The sequence below is a fragment of the Megalops cyprinoides genome, chromosome 14, assembly GCF_013368585.1.
Source record: "Megalops cyprinoides isolate fMegCyp1 chromosome 14, fMegCyp1.pri, whole genome shotgun sequence".
Classification (NCBI taxonomy): Eukaryota; Metazoa; Chordata; class Actinopteri; order Elopiformes; family Megalopidae; genus Megalops; species Megalops cyprinoides.
Genome location: NC_050596.1, coordinates 15,245,158 through 15,264,216, shown reverse-complemented (window position 1 = coordinate 15,264,216; position 19,059 = coordinate 15,245,158). Strand labels below are relative to the sequence as shown.

The 19,059-nt window shown below is 38.3% G+C and overlaps 1 protein-coding gene across 2 annotated transcripts in view; it reads left to right on the top strand.

Annotated features, from left to right (window-relative positions):
* Window positions 1-343: 343 nt before the first annotated feature.
* Window positions 344-19,059, top strand: part of LOC118789304 (FERM and PDZ domain-containing protein 4-like) — a 48,713-nt gene continuing 29,997 nt past the window's right edge. For both annotated transcript variants that reach the window (XM_036545648.1, XM_036545649.1), the window contains exon 1: window positions 344-734. In XM_036545648.1, the coding sequence (XP_036401541.1) occupies window positions 694-734 (41 nt within the window). In that variant the 5' untranslated portion in view covers window positions 344-693. The remainder of the gene's footprint in view (window positions 735-19,059) is intronic.

The window sequence follows — 19,059 nt, the reverse complement described above, 5'->3', positions numbered from 1 at the left end:
GACAGGGTCCTTTTCCAGCTCACAGATTGCCTCAGTCCTACACTGCAGCCTCAAGATTCACCCACACTGTGCATTATGCACGCTCTCTCTTTCCCTTCACCACACCACCCCCACCACCGTCCCTTTTGTGGACAGCTCTGCTTTTCCACCTTTCTTTCTGAAAAGGCTGAAGAGGGAGAGGGAATTGATGAGGCTGTCCTCTACAGCAGGGGAAGAGAAATCCTGGGAGCTGGGAGCATCCATCAGCAGTGATTTGCATCCCCCCCCCCTACTCTCCGTGCTCCTCCCTCCCTCCCCCCCACTTCTCTCTTGCTCTCTCTCTCTTTTCAAAGCTGTTGTGCCTGCGTGGCCTCTGCACATCATTCCACTGCAATGGAAATCAAATGAAGGTGGCTTAATGCAGCTGACGGAGGCACGCGTTTGAAGGATGTAGCCCGCGAAGCCACTCTCCCATATCCTTGTCTCGGGGAGGCTGTGGATTCCTTCCATCGAGGTGCGGACACAGCCGATCGCTGAGCCATGCGCAAGCCCTGACGAGGGGGTTTGATCTCTCCGCCGGACCTCTGGCTGCTCCCCTCTTTTTTTTTTTTTCTGAACCAGTTATTCTTCCTGCTCGTAAAAGAGATGTGCGCCATGGAGCTGGAGTAAAGCGAATTCCGCGACCCCAGCACCGAGCCGCATCCGCCCGCACGCATGGATGTGTTCAGCTTTGTGAAGATGGCAAAGCTGTCAGGGTGAGTGAGCTCTGTGCCGCGAACGGCCGTTTGCGCTCGCATGCCGTTTGCATGTTGGTTGGCGTTCCGTCTGGCAGAAGCACGATTATCAGGGGGGTGGGGGGAGGGGGGTGGGGGGGGGCATGCAAGATGATAAATTAAGAAGGAGCTGGTGTAACGTTAGGATCAGCAGCAACCGCAGCTGTAAGAATTACGTACAGGGTGTTACAAATAATGTATGACTTGCGCTTGGTCTTTGTTATAGTGGGAGTTCTGGTACAGGGAACAGTGTTCATGTACTTACGTGTGCTTTGAGATGCTGTGAGGGGGGGATGGAAAGATAAAAAGAAGGAGAGAAAGAAAGAGGGACTTGGTGCAAGAGAGGAGTCCAGCAACAGAGGAAGGCGCAGTCCTTGACACCCAATTTATTGAAGTGTTTGGTTCATTTGCAGGATCTGTATCAGTGCAATGCACTGTTAATGCTGATTTCTCACCTTAGATATACAACATTGCAGTTCCGTGTGTCTTTGCTTAACCACAAGGCTATTGTCTGAAAAATAGCTATAATGATTTGAGAATACAATTATACTGCATAGCATCCTATGCAAATTGTTGATGTGAGATAATTAAATTGACTTTGAAGTAGGTTTTGTCTGATGTTTCATATGCATCTCCAGCATGCTTGAAACTCTAATATGCATATATATGGTGATGCATATGTAAAGATCTTAAAAAATCTTTAAATTTTAGATAATATTTTCACTTTAGAATCATGACCACAGTATGGCCAGGACCAGCTCTTATTTATAGGTTCTGATACATATTCTATCTAGTATGAATGGTTTTTTTTTTTTTTTTTTTTTGCTGAACGGCAATTTTCATTCATTTGTTCATTGTGGGGGCCTCCTTGAATTCGTTCTTCTTGTTCAACACAGCCCCTGAAGGCAGAGAACCAAATTGTGTCATGGCATGTTTACTACTAAAGCCCATTAGTTGTGTAGTTCTTCCAGGGAAAAAATGTAACATATCACCTAACATGTGTATGCATCACCTTTGAAACTTGGAAAGGTACATTATCCACAACAAGAAATCACCTCCTCTTAACCTTTTCCACATGTAACCATGGTAAAGCAAGGACATGTGAATTGATGATCTTACAATTATTCTATTTCTGTGACAGAATGAATGTCTTTTTTAAAAGAACATAATTTAATACAGAACACATTTTTGCCTCTTAAGAAATACTCTTGGTAAACAATTTAGTCATAAAAAGGGCCTATATTTTCAGTCAACTAATAATATTAACAATAATAATAATTATTTTCTTTTCAACAGAAATGCCAAATTAGACCAACAAGTGGTACACCATTTCAAATTCAAAAATGTGTGGAAATTCTGACATTCACTCTGAAAGCCCCTTGCTCACTTTTGGTATACATGCTCAGCTACATACTGTACAGACTGACAGGCTACTGGCTGAAGGGGAGTGGGGTTAATGTTCAGGGCTGGCCAATGATGTGCCTGCCTTACGTTGGAACCTCCAACCTTGGGTACAGTCCAGTTTCTGTCAGGTAGTTATACAGGCTCTGCTGGTGAACACCACTATGTAAGTGGTCTGTCACACACACACACACACACACACCTTAAGCAGTCAAGTGCTCATCCATTTGTGCTTACTTCGTGGATACTGGGGGTTAACGTGAAAGCCGAACAGATCAGAGCCACTCGATTGCTACCCCTCTCTCAGGAAGGGGGATTTGCAGCCAAAGTCATATCAAATACATTCTGGGAAGGAAGTTCTAAATCCAGCAAAGAAGAGGAAATACATGCTACAGGAACAAACTCCCACAATTCCATTTTCTCCAGCAATTTATACATGTACAGTGTGCTACTGTTAAATTATGTGTTTTGGTCAGAAAAAGTAAGTAATTGCTAGACATTTTGCCAGTATATTGTCAATTACTTTTCATATTAATCAACAATTAATAAGATGCGCAAACAGAACTATATAACTAGCTTGCAATTCTCATCATTTACCACTGATTATAAATTCAATATGAAAATGACATATCGCTAGCATTTTATCAATTTGATGCCAAAGAATTTTGTCACTACTCATTTCCCACCTCAGTACAAAAGAGGAATTCTGATGTTTATCCTCTTTTGTATAAATGTAGGTGTTGTTGCTGCTGAGAGGCAATTTTCATTCATTTGTAAATAGCTGGGGAACAATTCAGATGTCAAATGGCCAAGGGCTGTAAATGGAAATTTCTCTTACCTGATTTTTGATGAATACACATGATAACGGTGATCTAATTTGCAATTTCATGTTTAGTTATATCATACTTCATTGTAAATGCTGTTACTATGTTTTTTTCACCCAGTCTGTTTAACATTGATGTGCAATGCATGGCAGAACATTTAAATCATTCATATACAATCAATCATACACAATAAGTATACTATGTGAGTATGCTAATTTAACAAAGTGGATCATTATCATAAATTTGGTAGAGTCTCTGATTGGTTCCTAGCTTTGCTTTGTGATAAATTCTAGCAAAATTTGAAATGTGAAATGTTTGTCTGTTAAACATTGTTTTGCTTTAAAATCAAAAATGGACAAATTGGAATCAATCAGTGATAACCAAATTGCTCAACTGGTAATGTGCAATGAAAAAACACCCCCGATATGATATTAATAAAAATGAAAGAAAAAAATGAAGCCATAGTCATAAAACAATTTTACTATTCAATTAAACAAAAATGCATTGGCCACACTTGACATCAGGTATACAAAAAAGTACTCCGTGAGAAAACAAAATACTGGCGAAGTAGGTCTTCAAACAACACCTGTATTGGCATGACCACATACATTGGTAACACATACAAGTGTTGCATTCTATATGACAACTCCCGTAGAGAACCCCCTTTGAGTTACTATCACAGATAAACATGGTTCTCATAGACTATATTTACATGAACACAGTATTCAAAACACTTGACAATGATGACTATCTGAAGCTGTTAGGGTACATCTGGAGTTAAATTTATCAGTCATGATTTCAGGTCACAGGCAGATTTATGTTGAGGAAAACAGGATTAAGCAGGTTTTTAATAAGCTGGAGTTTGCAGCTATATAATAGGAAGAATGTAGTGCATCAATGTGTTTTTACTGGAGTGCAAACCATTTCTGTTATAATACAAATCAGACCTTTGAAACACATATTGATGTCACCTCCTTTAAAGCAGTAAGAAGAATATAATAAAGATAGCTTGAAAATGAGGATTTGTAACACGCACTGATCACCTATGTCCCCTATGATATGAAACATATGTGAATTCGTTACAACCATTTTTTGAAAAATTAATAACAATCATAAATAATTGTCACAAGCTAGCTAAATGTAAAGCTGACAACATATAGCTTTAGGCTGTTAAGTGTTGCGCATTATTTGCCATATTATCCAATTTCTGTCTTCTTATTTAGAATCGTTACATGTCATTGTGTATCACGTCATATCACTTTGCAATATTGCATTGCATTGGTGATTACAGGATCCTCTTGACTAGAGGATTCTTAAATATTCTAAATAACACGACTCTCAATGTGCTCATTAAGATGGTCAGATTCTGAGAAGAGTTCTCTGTGGAACTCCATTGCCAGAAAACATTTACTGTACTTATGAGAGGCAATAATTATGAAGTACAATCACAAAATCTGCTGTAATCTTGAAGAGTTTGCTCAACAGACATGATGAAGCCACATAATTGAGACCTTATAATCAGAGGGCTTTTCAGTATCTAGTACAAGCATACCCTTAGGACATGTAGTCATGAAGTTTTCCAATACCAAATTTTGGCAGTATTTTGCATTACATGATTTTCATTTAAGTGGGAGTTGCTTGGAAGGTGCAGTTACATATGAGTTTATCGTTAAGTTTTGCTTTTTTGTGTAAAAAAGGTAAAGGTAAACCTGTTTTTTTTTTTCTTTTTTTTTTAAACCGTTGCTATTGTATCTCTTTGCCATGCTTATTCTGAGACCAACATTTATGCTATGGTTGGGGTCACAGTGATCCAGCTGGATGAGTATCATTGCATCATGCTGTGGGTCTCTTATTGGGCTTGTTTTACATATGGTGTCAACCAGGGCTTTGTAGCCCCTGGTTTTGCTCTTCCACTAGTCGTTCAGTTGAGGTCTTCCTATTGGACCTATAGTGACTGGAAGGGCCTTTCCCAGGCTTGGGGTTCTTTGACACCAATTCGAATGCAAATGAACCCCCATGGTCAAGTTTTGTCCATGGAATCATGTCTTGAAGTCTCTCCCCTGTTCCGCAATGCTGTGTGTGTCCAGTGCCTTTTGTGCATTTCTCATGTACATACATGCATTATTTACATGCAATTGCATGCTGTAAGTTTTTTTTTTTCTTTTATTTTCACATTTCAAAACAATTACTATCGATTACTATATTTTATATCTGTATGTATCCATTTTTGTTATTCTGGAGCAGCAGAATTTTAGCATGTTTAAGTGTATGTCTGTATTTGTATTGTAAAAACAATTGTATCATCCTTCTCCAGACATTCTCCTGTGTGGGTAAGAAGTCTTTTCTGCTTGCCATTGTTTCTGACTATGATTTGAATGTAAAGTATTTGACACGATCTCTTGAGATCATGAGATTTTATCCTCAACCATATACGTTATCCAGAAGGTGACCAAATAAAACCATGTTAAAATGGGAAAAGGAACACTTTTGCACAAAGTATTCAGTATGTTTATAGATTTACTTCAAATTGGTAATGCCTTCCAGTCTATAAGCCACAATAAAGTATAATAATATTAGGCCCCAGATAGTGACTATGCCTTTCCTCCCACAACTACTGACTAAACGAGAGGGCATTCAAGGAACACGCTATTTATGAAGCCAGTCACTGTTGTGAATCAGTCTGCATATCACAGACATTGGCTATTGCTGATATTGGCTCATTGACTTTGTGATGTTACTTCATATTTTGTCCAAGGATTTGCTGTCAGCCAAAAGTGTGAGATGTAAACATATGTTCACAAAAAAGAAACACAGTGAGGTAAATCATTTCACTCACTGACACATCACTCCATGAAACCTTTAAGTTGCACAGTTTTCTTGATTTGGGCCCAAGATAATCTTCCTAAGGGATTTAGTCTCGGATCACAGAAGCTCTCACAGAAGTGTATTCAGTGACTACAATCTCTGTACTTCATGTCTGAAAAAAAAAAAAAAAAAAACAATATAGACACAACCAATAGAGAAGATAGAACCTAATACTAAAGAAAAAAAAAAAAAAAAAAACTGAGATTAAATGACTTGGTGATGGGCTTCTGTTCAAGCTGAACCCTGAGCAGAAATGATAGAGGCACACAGTCAGGTAATGTTGTTTTGTTTTTTTTTTTACATTGTTTCATTGTTGATGCACTTTAGCTCAACATGCTGTATATCACAGAAAACAAATATCTGTATGTACCTTATAATATCTAGAAGTGCAGAGCATCAAGCAAGCTGCTGCGTTTGATATGTGAAGGGCTGTTCTACCCTTATTCTTTATTCCTGAACATCTATACAGCTTACATTGGGGCACAAAATATGGAAGAATGGTAAAAGGCAAACAACACCAGCAGCAAATGGATGTTCTTACATCTTTAAATATATATGACAGGACCTACTGTTTCTCCATAAACATGTATTATGGTGTTTAATATTAACATTAACAAGTGTTAATTAATTAGGTGTAAATGAATGCAGCCACACAGCAAATTGATAGCTTTGAAAACACCTATGTAAACATTAACTTAAAACATGCTAATTGATAATACCAGCATATTTCCAGTGTATGGCTTTGGGTAGTTCCCAAGTGAGTTGCAGATTCAGAGTGGGTGGGGCATTGCTGTCAAACTCTTTAGATCTTGGGCCCAATTTCTACAGCATAATCACAATTCTGTAACACAGTGTGCAATGATAAAGTGCAAGCTGAATTCAAGAATTCGAGCTTTATGCTGTTTTAAGACTATGCATCCAGCATTCTCTCAGTCAGACCCCAGTACACATAACAAACTGAAGAATTGTATTTTGATTACAAAGTGTGCTTTAAATTATCAGTTATGTCTGTCCAACATATTAAGCATTCTATCCGGATTGTTAAAATAAAAGTGATGTAAACCGCTGTATTGTACTGCTGTCATTGGGAAATGTAAACTCTTAACTGTAAATTTCCATTTGTGCGCCTGGGGATAGAATGTTATGAAATTCTCCTCTTTTTAAACTTGATCCTTGTATCATAATTGGTGTATTTTTTCCATGTAATTCTTATGTTTTTGATTTTTTTTTTTTTTTTTCAAGAAAAGGCATGCTGTCACTGTTAGATATTTGGCATTTCATTTTAACTTCACCTTAAATGGATGGACCCCTGACAGCATTATTGAAAAATACCCTACAGTATGGTGGAATGACCTGGAGGCATAGAAGGCACTAGGCAGTTAATACTTGACAAATGTATGAAAATATATATGAAAGTAGCAAAGTCACTACAGCTGTGCTGACATCACATTACTAAACATGACTCTGCTGTGCGTGTGCCATTTTCCTTCTTGCTGTGTATGCTGCACATCCCTGTGGATGCATATTTATCAGATTACAGTAAAGGAAAGAGTTGGATGTGCTCTTGGAAAGGTAGAATGGTCTCATTTCTATGATTAAATGCTGTCCATCATTGTCACTGTAATGCAGGGTATATCCAATACAGTATAGCATTATAGGAACACTACGAAGGGATATGCATACTACTCAAATGAGCAATATTAAATGCAAGTAGCATAAATAATCATAGACATAAATTAGCATTTCTTTCAGTATAGATGTATATAGAGGCATACAACCTGGTTCAGCATGTCACTTTCCATGTCAAAGTGACATTAACATTTATGCCAAATGACATGGGTGTCAATTGACATTAACCATCATGGTGGGACAGTATGGCATTTTCCATGTCAAACCGACATAGCCTTATCTGAGAATTGACAGAAACTATCATTATGGCCTGGCATATCATTCATTGAGTCAGACATGTCAGAATGGAATGACAGGGAACCATGCCCCCAGTGTGACAATGTGGCATTGCTGTTCTCTGGTCGTGATCACAGTCTGCATTACTGGAAGCTGGCTTACGTAAAAGAGTGAAATGGGAATGGCTTGCATACAGCTGCTCAGCTCTGGTTAAGCTGGTACATTTCTGATCATAACCTGTCTGAAGAGAGAACTTTTTTCATTACTTTTTAGGAATATCAGTTCTGCTGTTCATCTTCACTATGGCATTTCAGTGTAACAATGATGTTTTTCCTGCCGTGTGTTCAGTTAACAAATTCTGCGTTGTTTTTCATTGTGATGTGATGTTTTAATCCTGTCCTCAGAGATAACATGACGAGACAAACTGGAGCTACAGTGCAGCATTACAGTCTCAAAATACTTGCATACCAGTATTATCTCATACTGGGGGTAATGCCTTTGCAAGTGCATTGCTCAAGGAACTCAAACACCTACAGCATTCTGCTTCCAGGCATCTGCAAAACTGTGAAGACCTTTTGCTGCTAAGCATCAGTAAAAATACAGTAAAAACAGAATCACATGGATTATTTTCATCATTAGTGGTTTTGCTTATAAAATAAGCATTAGTTCATTTTGGACTGAATACAAAACAGAGAAAAGTAGAAGGGATATCTGAGCATTTTGCTTTTACCATTTATGTAACTATTTGGCACGTAGCCTTGCCCGAAGCGATTTGCAGAGCATTAGCAAAATACACCATATTTTACAAATAAGCAAGTACAATACAACCTGGGATAGTTTATACCAAAAGCAATTTTCACAAGCTTAATAACTTGTTGAAGACTCACTTTAAAAAAAAAAAACACACAGTTGTGATTCACATATGACTATGAGTTCAAATGGCAAATAAGAACAAATGTTGAATGATGAGTGGAATCAACCCAGGTGCAGTCTAAAAAAGTGAGTCTTCAGAAAGGAACCAATTGTGGTGAGTGTTTCTGCTGTACTCCAGAAGACACAAAAAGGTTTACGGCATAACAAACATACAGCTTGAGATGATGAAGCTCCCCAATGGGAATATATTTTCCTTAATTAGCGTGTGCTGCCAGACTGCTGAACTAGATTAATGCTTTGTCATGAACCTTTTCCTCCTGTGATAATTTGGGGGGGGTTGACTTACCAACAGTGTAGGCTGTATAATTTACAATGAGTGCAGGGGAGAGAGGACAGTCCATGTGAAGAGTGACACAGTGTTCCCAATCAGTGAATCATGGTGTTTCATACACGTGTAGGGACAGACCTACAATGAGTCAGGATCGGTAGCATTGCAATGGCGGTGTCAAAGAGAACCAAATTAAGTAACTAGACAAGCTGGGCACCTCTGCTCTCTGGTACCATATTATTCTTGGAAAAATCTAAATGCTTACTGCCAAATTACATCAGTCTGGAACTTAAAGGTGGCAGGTCAAAAGCAGCACATCTCCAGCTCGCCAAGAGTCAACAGATGTTTAATTTGCTGTGTCCTTCCCAATGGTAACACACATGAAGCATTTTGTTCTGCTGCACCAAAATTTTAATCTGCTTCCACTTATTCAGTGAGTCCGGGGTATCAAAAGCTGTCTCTGGCTGCGTGCCCTGTGAAAGATACTCTCTGCTGGGACTGCAATCCACCAGAATGCTGTTGAAATGAATCCCATTCAAGTGAATCATTGTGTGTCACCTTGACACGCAAATACTGGTTTGTAAATGATCTCCATCTTAATGTGTGATGACACGGAAGTTCCTTTTGATGTTATGAATTAGCATTATGACTTGTCTAATCTGTGTCTTCTTGACACATATACAAGAACATCACATGCTCTTACAGATGTCACTTTGACTTGAATTATTAGGTGAAATAGCACCAACTATCAGATATCTAAATGATGCCATTGACATCTATTAGAGAAAAATATTTCAATCAAGATCAATGAGATGCTTTGTCTGGCTCTAACTGGACAATAACAGGCCCATCCAGAAGCTTGGCTCATGTCCATTTATACAGAGCTCGCCCTGCAGGGGTCTTAAAACAGGATCGTATGATGACCAGTGGATGATAGCTAAAGTTCAGCCAGTCTGTAGACAACCAGTCATATCTTTTTTAAGAATATTTCCTCCATTACCTAATACCTAGTGCCTTGTACATGCATAGTGAATTGAGGTGGCTACTCAAAGTAGGTACATGAAAATTGTATAAATTGTTTTATCCTTGTTAAATTGGAGGATCAACAAATTGATGTGTGCTGTCTAGGGCTTGATATTTTGTGGGTTTTTTTTTTTTTTTTGCAATTACATTTGTACTTATGTAACTAGCATAACTGTGCTCTGCTTACTTTTACCTACTGTAGCTAGCACGGAGTATTGAAGGTGAAATTTCATGAAATTGACCAAGTGATGCACTACAGCCACTTTAGAATGTTTAATGTGGCAATATCTGTTGTTGTTGTTGTGTTTAAATGTTATGTTTTTGTTATATATGTCTGTTATCTATGTGATGCCACGGGATGCAAGACAAATTTCAGAACAATCTAACAATAAAGTGAAATCTTAATCTTAATGTTAGTCTAGCTATTTGGGCTATCAGACTAATAACAGTTTGCAGATTTCCCACATGGCTGTAAATGGAGAACATCATGCATGAGATTTTATGTGAATTGTTTGAACCCATTAGTTACTGAAGAAAAAAATCACACTACATCAGTGTGCAGACGAACACCTGCTACGTATCTGGTTCAAAAGCCTGCATGTAGAAATTGATCTTTTCAGTCCCTCTGGTATAAGAAGGTAGAGTGGTTTACTGGTAGTGTGGTTGCAAAGCTAATATACTGCTGGCTAAGTCTGCTGAAATGTCAAGAAAGAGATTTAATCTCCATAGTTGACAGAGCTAGAAAAAGGCATAAGAATTTGAAAAAGTATGAGAAGGTGCTTGATTAAGTCTGCTGGGCAGAATACAGATTAAGCAGATGCAATCTAGAATGATCTAATTGCCTCCGTTTTGCTATGGTTGTAGAGATCCCAAAGCCAAACATTTCTTTGTAGATTTTGGCATGTGTTGGGGTCATTTTCATATTGGAAGATGCACTTGAGCCCATGTTTCTGTCTCCTGGCAGAGACAGCTATGTTTTAGCTAAAATATCCTGGTACTCAGAAGAGTTCATGATGCCATTGACCTTAACAAGGGCCCCAGGACCAATGGGAGCAAAACAGCCAATAACATTGAAGATCCCCCACTATATTTTACAACAAGCATAAGGTTATTTTCTGCATACACATCCTTCTTTCAGTACTAAACCCACCACTCGGGTGCATGGCCAAAGAGCTATATTTTACATATCTGACCATAGCAACCTGTTCGAATCTAAGTGCTAATGCCATTTAGCAACCTCCAGGGTCTTCTGTTTGTTGTTTGCTCTCAATAAAGACACTATGATGTGGATACCCTTGCATTCCATACCAGGCAAGTTTACCAGTGCTTTAGTAGTTTTAAACTTCCTAATTATTGCCCTAAAAGTGGTAAGTAGCATATTGCATTTTTATTCTTTTTTTTTTTGTACCCATTGCCCTGATTTAAGGAGATCAAGAAGCGTTTGTCTCTCTGTGAGTTTCTGAATTCTTTCTGCTGGTGATGGTGGATAAATGGATTTTACATGTGTGTTATGACATTTTTGTAAACCTGTAGAACAGGAAGCTATAGAAGGCCGCAATACAGTTTTGTAAGAATGAAATGAACTTTAAAATGTATAATGTGAATGTAGACTTAATCTTGCTTGATTTTATTTTAAATAATCTTTCTGGGTGCCAAAAAAAATCTGACACCTATCTTTTTTTCTCTCTCTGATCATTTTTTTATGGTAAAAGCATATAGTTTACCAATATTTTGAGCTTAAAATACACCTAATTGCCTGTGTTGTTTACTGGTTCATACAACCTTTTTTGCACATCTGTATGAATGGTTACAATAATTTTGGAGTTTACTGTATGCATAGTTATTCTTTTGACATTCTCCCTCTACAATCCTTATTTTATTCTAAAGGAATCTTCAATTTATCTTTTGCCTTGACCCTTCCAAACACATGAAACACTCCAGTATGCCACATATGAATGCTTTAATTGGACTCTGTCCTCATTCAAACTCACCATTTCTCTCAGCTCAGGCATAAGGAAACATGTCCATCTCGGCTATTGGACATAATTAAATCAACACTGACGACAGTCCTGCCATCGCAGTCTGATAAACCCGGAGTGACAAAGCTTGCACGCTGATGAGGAAATGAATCATTTAGTTAGTGGAGAAGGTTATGTCACTGACACAGACTCATTAGAACTGTACTTCTAAATGAGCCCCAATTCAAATGATCTCAAGTGTGGCACTGAATGTAATTGTTTAATTAAGCGTACTATGAACAATTCAATTCAATGTAACCTAAAACATGCAAAAATGCCATCGGGTGCACTGATGTAAGATAAGGACCACTGTTTTTTAATGTAATATCAAAATTCTATAATGAATGTATGTTGTACAATATATACAAAATATCTGCACTTTATCCTATAATATGCTAGAATATGGTGGATATTTTCCAATTAATCTTCTTAGCTTATCATGTGCATTACAATCTTCAAACATTTTAATTCTCACTTACAGTGATGCTCATTGGTTATGATGTTCATTACAGGCCTGTATTTATCCACACTAATATCTTTGTCAGGAGATTGCTGGACTCTGAGAAGAATTGCTCTCTCACACTTATATTTCCATATACATATATATGTACTTTAGAGAATCAAAAAGTTGGCATATCAAGCAAGGACAATATACAGTGCAGATTTTTTTTTCCTTTTCATAAAAATTGCCAAGCTCTGTTTCCACCCAGTACAAACACTAAGGAATGTGAACTGGAGTTGCACGGTGGACATCTCTCTTTAGTGGCTGATCAGTGGCCATTGCAAGTCATTCAGCTTAATGCAAATGAAACTCAGCAGTATAACGCAGTTTCAGAAGAATGTGTAAAATGAACCCTGGATGTCTACTAAGCAAACTATTTGGAGTAACTATAATTACACAGTTGGCTTCAGATTGAAAGCCTGCAAACATGTGGAATGCAATGTAAAATTGCCATCCATCATGCACCCTGAACGCTCATATTAGTTTAAGAGCTTGAGACTATAGTTTATGCACATAATTCACTGTAGGGAAAAAAAAAAACTGTTACTGTTGGATGACACTTTACAGTTAAAAGCTTAATCAACCTTGGTGAGAACGCTTGATAAAACAGCCAGCACCTTGGAAAGAAATTACAGAATAACATTTAATTCATAATTCTAAGCCTAGGCTAAAGGAGAAAATTCTATTTTAAATAGATTCTGATGACATAGCAAGACAAAGGTTTGACATTATAGAAGCCCTATTGTCAACCTTGATCAATGGCCTCAGCTGGAAGTTATGGCATGCCAAAGCAGAGGGTTACAATTGGATTTCTGACAGATACTGTTAGCATCAGCCCCTGGGACCGAAGCAAGTTTGGCACACAAGGGTCCAGACCACAAGAACAGCTACAGAGCTCTTCTGTATCCTGCTCAGACATAGAGAAATACATAAAACAAGCATTGTGATTGAGATAAGAAGGCAAAGCTCATCATGGAGCCTTGGCTTTTAAGTAAAGTACTAAGATACCAGCAAAATGTCATTGCTCCTGAGACTTTAAAACGAGAAACCGTGTATGTTTTTTTTTTTTTTTCCCCTAAATCAGGTTGGCTATTTAATAAATAAACAATGCCCATTGAAAAGAAACTCAGAAGCTGCCAGACTGAAGGAAGGCCATTAAGGAAATGTCCATCTTTCTTGTAAAGTTCATTTCTGCCCACTGAAAAATACATGCAGATGTAAAGCTTATGTGTATGAAAGCAGGGTAATGTGGTTCTACTGTGGCTGCTGCATGGTGTGCATTTAAGGAAATCCTAGTGATGGGGCCTTAGACATGGGTAGAGACTCCTCAGCCTTATATTCACATTTTCAGCCTTAGCAGGTCTTGTTTTTTTTTAATGCAAAGACAGAAAGCCTTACTGTTTTCAGCCTTTACGTAACATTACTTAAGCATATGGAAATCCCTGAGCGTTCCTTTGCAAGCAGAGTGCCCGGAGGACAACTCTGCAGCAGGGTTTGATTAATGTTCACCACGTGCACTGAGGGAACAGATGAATGCCTTCTGCTCAACTCAGCCTCCATCACCCGGCTTTGCACAATGTACAGTGTGGCTCCCCATCTTAGAGACATAACATTCTCTCCCTCTTTCAGATACACAACGCCCCCCCCCCCCCCCCTTGTGTGGTCCCCCTCGTGGATGCAAACTTAGGTATCTCTTATATTTAACATACAAGACAAGGGAACACATTTAACCAAATTTTTGTTGTGTTGTTACTGTTATTTATTTCAAATTAATTTCATTTACATTTACACTTATTCATTTGGTAGACAATTTTATCCAAAGTGACTTACAAGTGAGGCAACGCAAGCAAAAAGCCATATAAGGTGAAAATATAATATGCACAGCATGACCAAGTTTCAATAGTTGGCCAGACAAGGTACAAGCTAGCTGGTGGAGATATGAGTGCATAAAACCATACATTTCAATTTTTTATTATTAATATTATGGAAAGTTTAAGACATGAGAAAATGCCTTGGGTGGTAGCAGCAGCCAGGTTTATTGCATTGTGTTAGATATGAAAGCTAAATGTAACACTTGCTTAAATTTGTAACTCAGAGTTACAGAGAAAGTAAAAATGTATTCTGTATGGGCATGTAGAATAAGTTCATGGACCCATCTTAATGCCCTCAGAATTCCTCTGTAGTGTTATGCTGCAAGTGGGTCAGGCTCATCCTTGGGTCTCTTGTATATAAAGGCTTTTGTTGGCGGTCATCAGGCAGGAACATTCCTCCTCCAGGGCAGATGCAGCATTGTGAATGTGTGGAAAGAGAGAGTCACATGCCCCTTTTATATAGCATCAGATATTTGTGTTTCTGTGTCTGTGTTTGTGGAGAGTTGTACTGCCCGGTTTTGGATTTTCTTCTTTTTTTTTTTCCTGGCTCGAAACACTGAAATAAACAAGATGCATTCATTACTCACAATTTTGAAAATGGGGAATTGAGAATTTTGGTAATAGTGTCATGCAGTTCCACAATGAGTCTGCAGTGTAACTGAAAACGTCATTGAATGTAAAAAAAGAAACATTAAGAGAGTGCAGACAAACAGCAATGCTTTTCTCATCAACCAGTTAATCATGGTGTTTGGAAAATGGTGACCGCTGCAGTGGTTATTGTCTGTAAAGTCTGACTATTGATGGATTGTGATCAATGCCACCATAAGGGTAAGGTTACATTGATCTACATGCTTGAATTATCAATCCCAATCGGGTTGTGATTGGGTATGGCCCGACTGGATGATTGTGATCAGCTGATGGTGCAATAAAAGCTTTGCACTCTGCTTATTTGTGTTTTCATGGTGCTGGTAAACTGTGACTGCAGTGATGCCCAGTCATGATAGTGAGGCGGTGGTGAGTGGTTTACTCTCAGCAGGGTGATGTGCGTTTGATAATGTCCCATCCTATTGCACACCAGATCTCAATAGTGAATGGCAGGTAGAAGAAGGACAAAGCCAGTAGGGTCTGAACAGCACTTAATCACACAGGACACAAGATCTTTAATGTGGAGGACACCTCCGCTGTGCTGAATGACTGACACTCTCCTCCCTGTCACGAAGGCAATTCAGAAAAATGCAGTATGAAGAAAAAGGAAGGACTTTGTGGAGGCTTATAATGGTAAATTCTAGAAGGGTTGACATAGACAGTAAGCAAAATGAGTATAGTTTTTTGCTCTTGCATTCTGTCTGACAGTGTGGGAACGCAAAATTTGTGTCAGTATACCAGAATGAAAACCATGTGACCATGCGGCACCTTTGGCATTAACTGAGGTGTGTTCAATAGGAAAAATCTTGCCCTACTTCTGTGAAGAATTCTGTGGCATAAATTCTGTGGTTATAAACTGTCTTGAATGTTTGTTAGAGAAAGAAAGTAAGATGCTATAATACTAAACCAGTTTCCTGCTACATCACATTCAGGAATAATTTAGGTAGGCTATTTTTGGTAAAAAAAAAAAAAAGCTTATTGAACATTCTATGAGTATTAGGCTGACGTTCATGTGAGAAGTTCCAGGTTCACATCTGCATGTGGAATGTGCTAGGCCATGCAATAAACTTCCTTATGGAAGGCCAGAGAGGTCATAAAATATGTTTGATTTCAGTTGGCCAGTACTTGCTGCACTCTCAATCATGTTGTCTTTGTTTGTCAGGGTTGTAAGGGTTTTAAGGCTGTGTGTGTATATATGTCTGTGTGCATGAAAGAACATTAATGTTAATAATGTGCCTCTTATCTCACATTATAAATTTTGAAAAGTACTATATGGATAGCCTTTAAAGGTGTACATTATCTGTATTGTATAATGCAATATTGGATACTCTGTTCTCACATGCATTTGACTACTGCATTACTGTATGACACAACATAAAATAATTAAGTTTCCTTAAGATGGCTGCATTGAGATGATTTGTGGAGACAAAAATTGTCAGTGATGGGAAAAAAAATTGGCACAGTTTTCATTATTAGACTATCCCATCACAATTTGCTAGGGACCTGACTAAATTGACCACTGGTAGTTATGAATAGCTTTTGTAGAGATTTTTGTAAAGTAGTCTTTGTCAAGGGTAGTTTGAGCCATGAATTTCATGAGGGGTCAGCACTGATATTTCACGATCTATAGTAGCTGCACTGTAATTCAATAGTGCTGGTATCCTAATTAGGAAATTCAATAAGTGCTAATGTTTTGGAATTCCACAGAGCACACAACCCATGGAGACTACTCAACGCTCAAATAGAACAGAAAAAATGCAGGCTCCTTGATTTCCATTCTTCCTCGCATCTTCTCTAGCTCGAGAAAATGCAGCACATTTGTTATTTCCATCAGACAGCATCAAACATAAACTGTGTCAGTCAGCATATATAACATCCATCTGTTGCACAGATAGGATGTGTTTTTGTAGTGGATATATGTGTGTATTCATCACAAATTCTGCATAATTAACAAAATGGTCACCATGAGCATGATTTGCCAGAAGAGACCATGTAAATAGTTTTCAGTTTTCATGGTCATGTTTCATGTTCCACATATGGTAACTGTCAGTTGTTCTTCACAGAGCTGAAGAGGTTTATTTTCATGGCTCATTCATTCTATCCTGGGAATCAATGCTCAGAAACAGGGACTCTGAGTGTTCTGGCATTAGCAATGGCAGACAGAGGTCAGATGTAAAATGCTTCACACTTCTAGCTGATATTTTGATAAAAATATCTGTTTACAGGCTTGATGTTGCAAGCACGCCTCCTCATTCCTTTCAGTGAGATGGAATAATGTCCTTTGTTTTCATTCACTGGTGAGACCAGGCTGCTATAACCTACATTTAACTGCTAATGAATACAGAGAAATTTTACACTGAAATGTTGCTCAAATCCTTTCCATTACTAAGGTCTATTAGACATCTGAGTTGTAACAAGCTATCTAATTGGTTCCCAAAAGTTCAAGCACTGCCCCACCTAATATTCTGTTAAAGATTTTGTAGTACAGTTTCTGAAAAAGCATCTGTTATTTTTGTTTCTCGAGATATGCTCATTTAATTTATAACACCAATTGGTCCCCTAGTGCAGTTTTTTTTTTTCTCAGCTAAATGATAATCTCCTTTTCAACTGAAATGGAAGCCAATGCCAACAGTCAAGTTTGTGTAGCTGTTTTCCTGCTGTGCATGTCCTGTGTCCCCTGCCATCTTTTGAACCACCCATTTGAAATAGCTGGAAAATTGTTGATTTTGGAGCTTAGCTTGTCTGCCAGGGATGTTAGATGCTTTTCAGACATAGGACAACAGACGCCACTCATCACTTCTACTACTGCTTGTTTCTCAGTGGAACATTTCTGCTCTGGTAGATGGTACAGAGGCACGAGGTCAGTGCTGAGTGCATCTGCATTTCTCACAGTGTGCTAAAATCAGAAATATGCGTGCTTCTAACTGTGTGTGGGTCACACTGATGTTGGACAAGGTGTTCTAATAAAATAGCTTTGATTCAACACATTTTGAAAGGTCCTCTCTCCTCAAGGTGAAAACTGGAAATTCATCAATATCCCAAATGGATTTATTTATTTATTTACTATACACTGCAAAGCCAGCTGTAAGGCCAATAAGAGTAGTGTGTAGCATTGCAGGGGTGGGGGGGAGTGAACTGAACAATGACGGGCCTTTTCTACAAGGATGTACCTTCACAATAAATTGTGCTTCAAACCAATGTTTATGCTGTCCGAGCTGGTCAGTGCACCCTTCTCAGGACACATTTTGTTTATGCTGCACAGACTCTTAGTTGTAATCATGCATTGCATATCGACATGGGTAAACTGCAAGGAAAACAAAATAATATTGCAATGAAAGCTAATAATTATTCATGTGTGTAGCATTCAAGAATTAGGCAGCCTCTATTTACCTGTCCTGATGGATTTATCGGATCTAAGCACTAGTTCAGATTTCCCAGTGTTAGACCTTTCAGCACAAGGACACACAAAAATTGCTCAGGGCTTAAAGGCAATATCCATCCTTCACTGTAGGGTGTGGGTTCAGTTGCTAGCTGAGTCATAGCAATGTCAAGCTGCTTCACGCCAGAAAAATCAGGCCAACTTCGACCCCTGTTAACCATGCAGGTTTTGGCTATTACATGGTCTATGAGCAGCAACTGCGTGCAGATGTTTGAAGCACACACTGAAAATGGCTGTCAATAATGCTGAGAATGCACTATTGCCAGTGTGCCCATTTAATTTCAGAACTGAAAGTGGTGAAAATATTACCGTCGAGCCAAGTTTAATTTAGCAATAGTACACAGCCTTCTCTCATGTTGACTGTCAATTATTTTAACAGTAGATCAGAGGAGTGAAATACTCTCTTATGTAGGAAGGCTAGGGTTGTACACACTGTTAATCACCTGAAAAAAACAATACCAGAGTCTTTCTACATTAACATTTACATTTATTCATTTGGCAGACACTTTCATCCAATGTGAGGCAGAGTACAAAAGAAGGAAAAAGCCATACAATGAGTCAACAATGTTAGATAATATTAGAATATATATATATATATATATATGTTTCATGA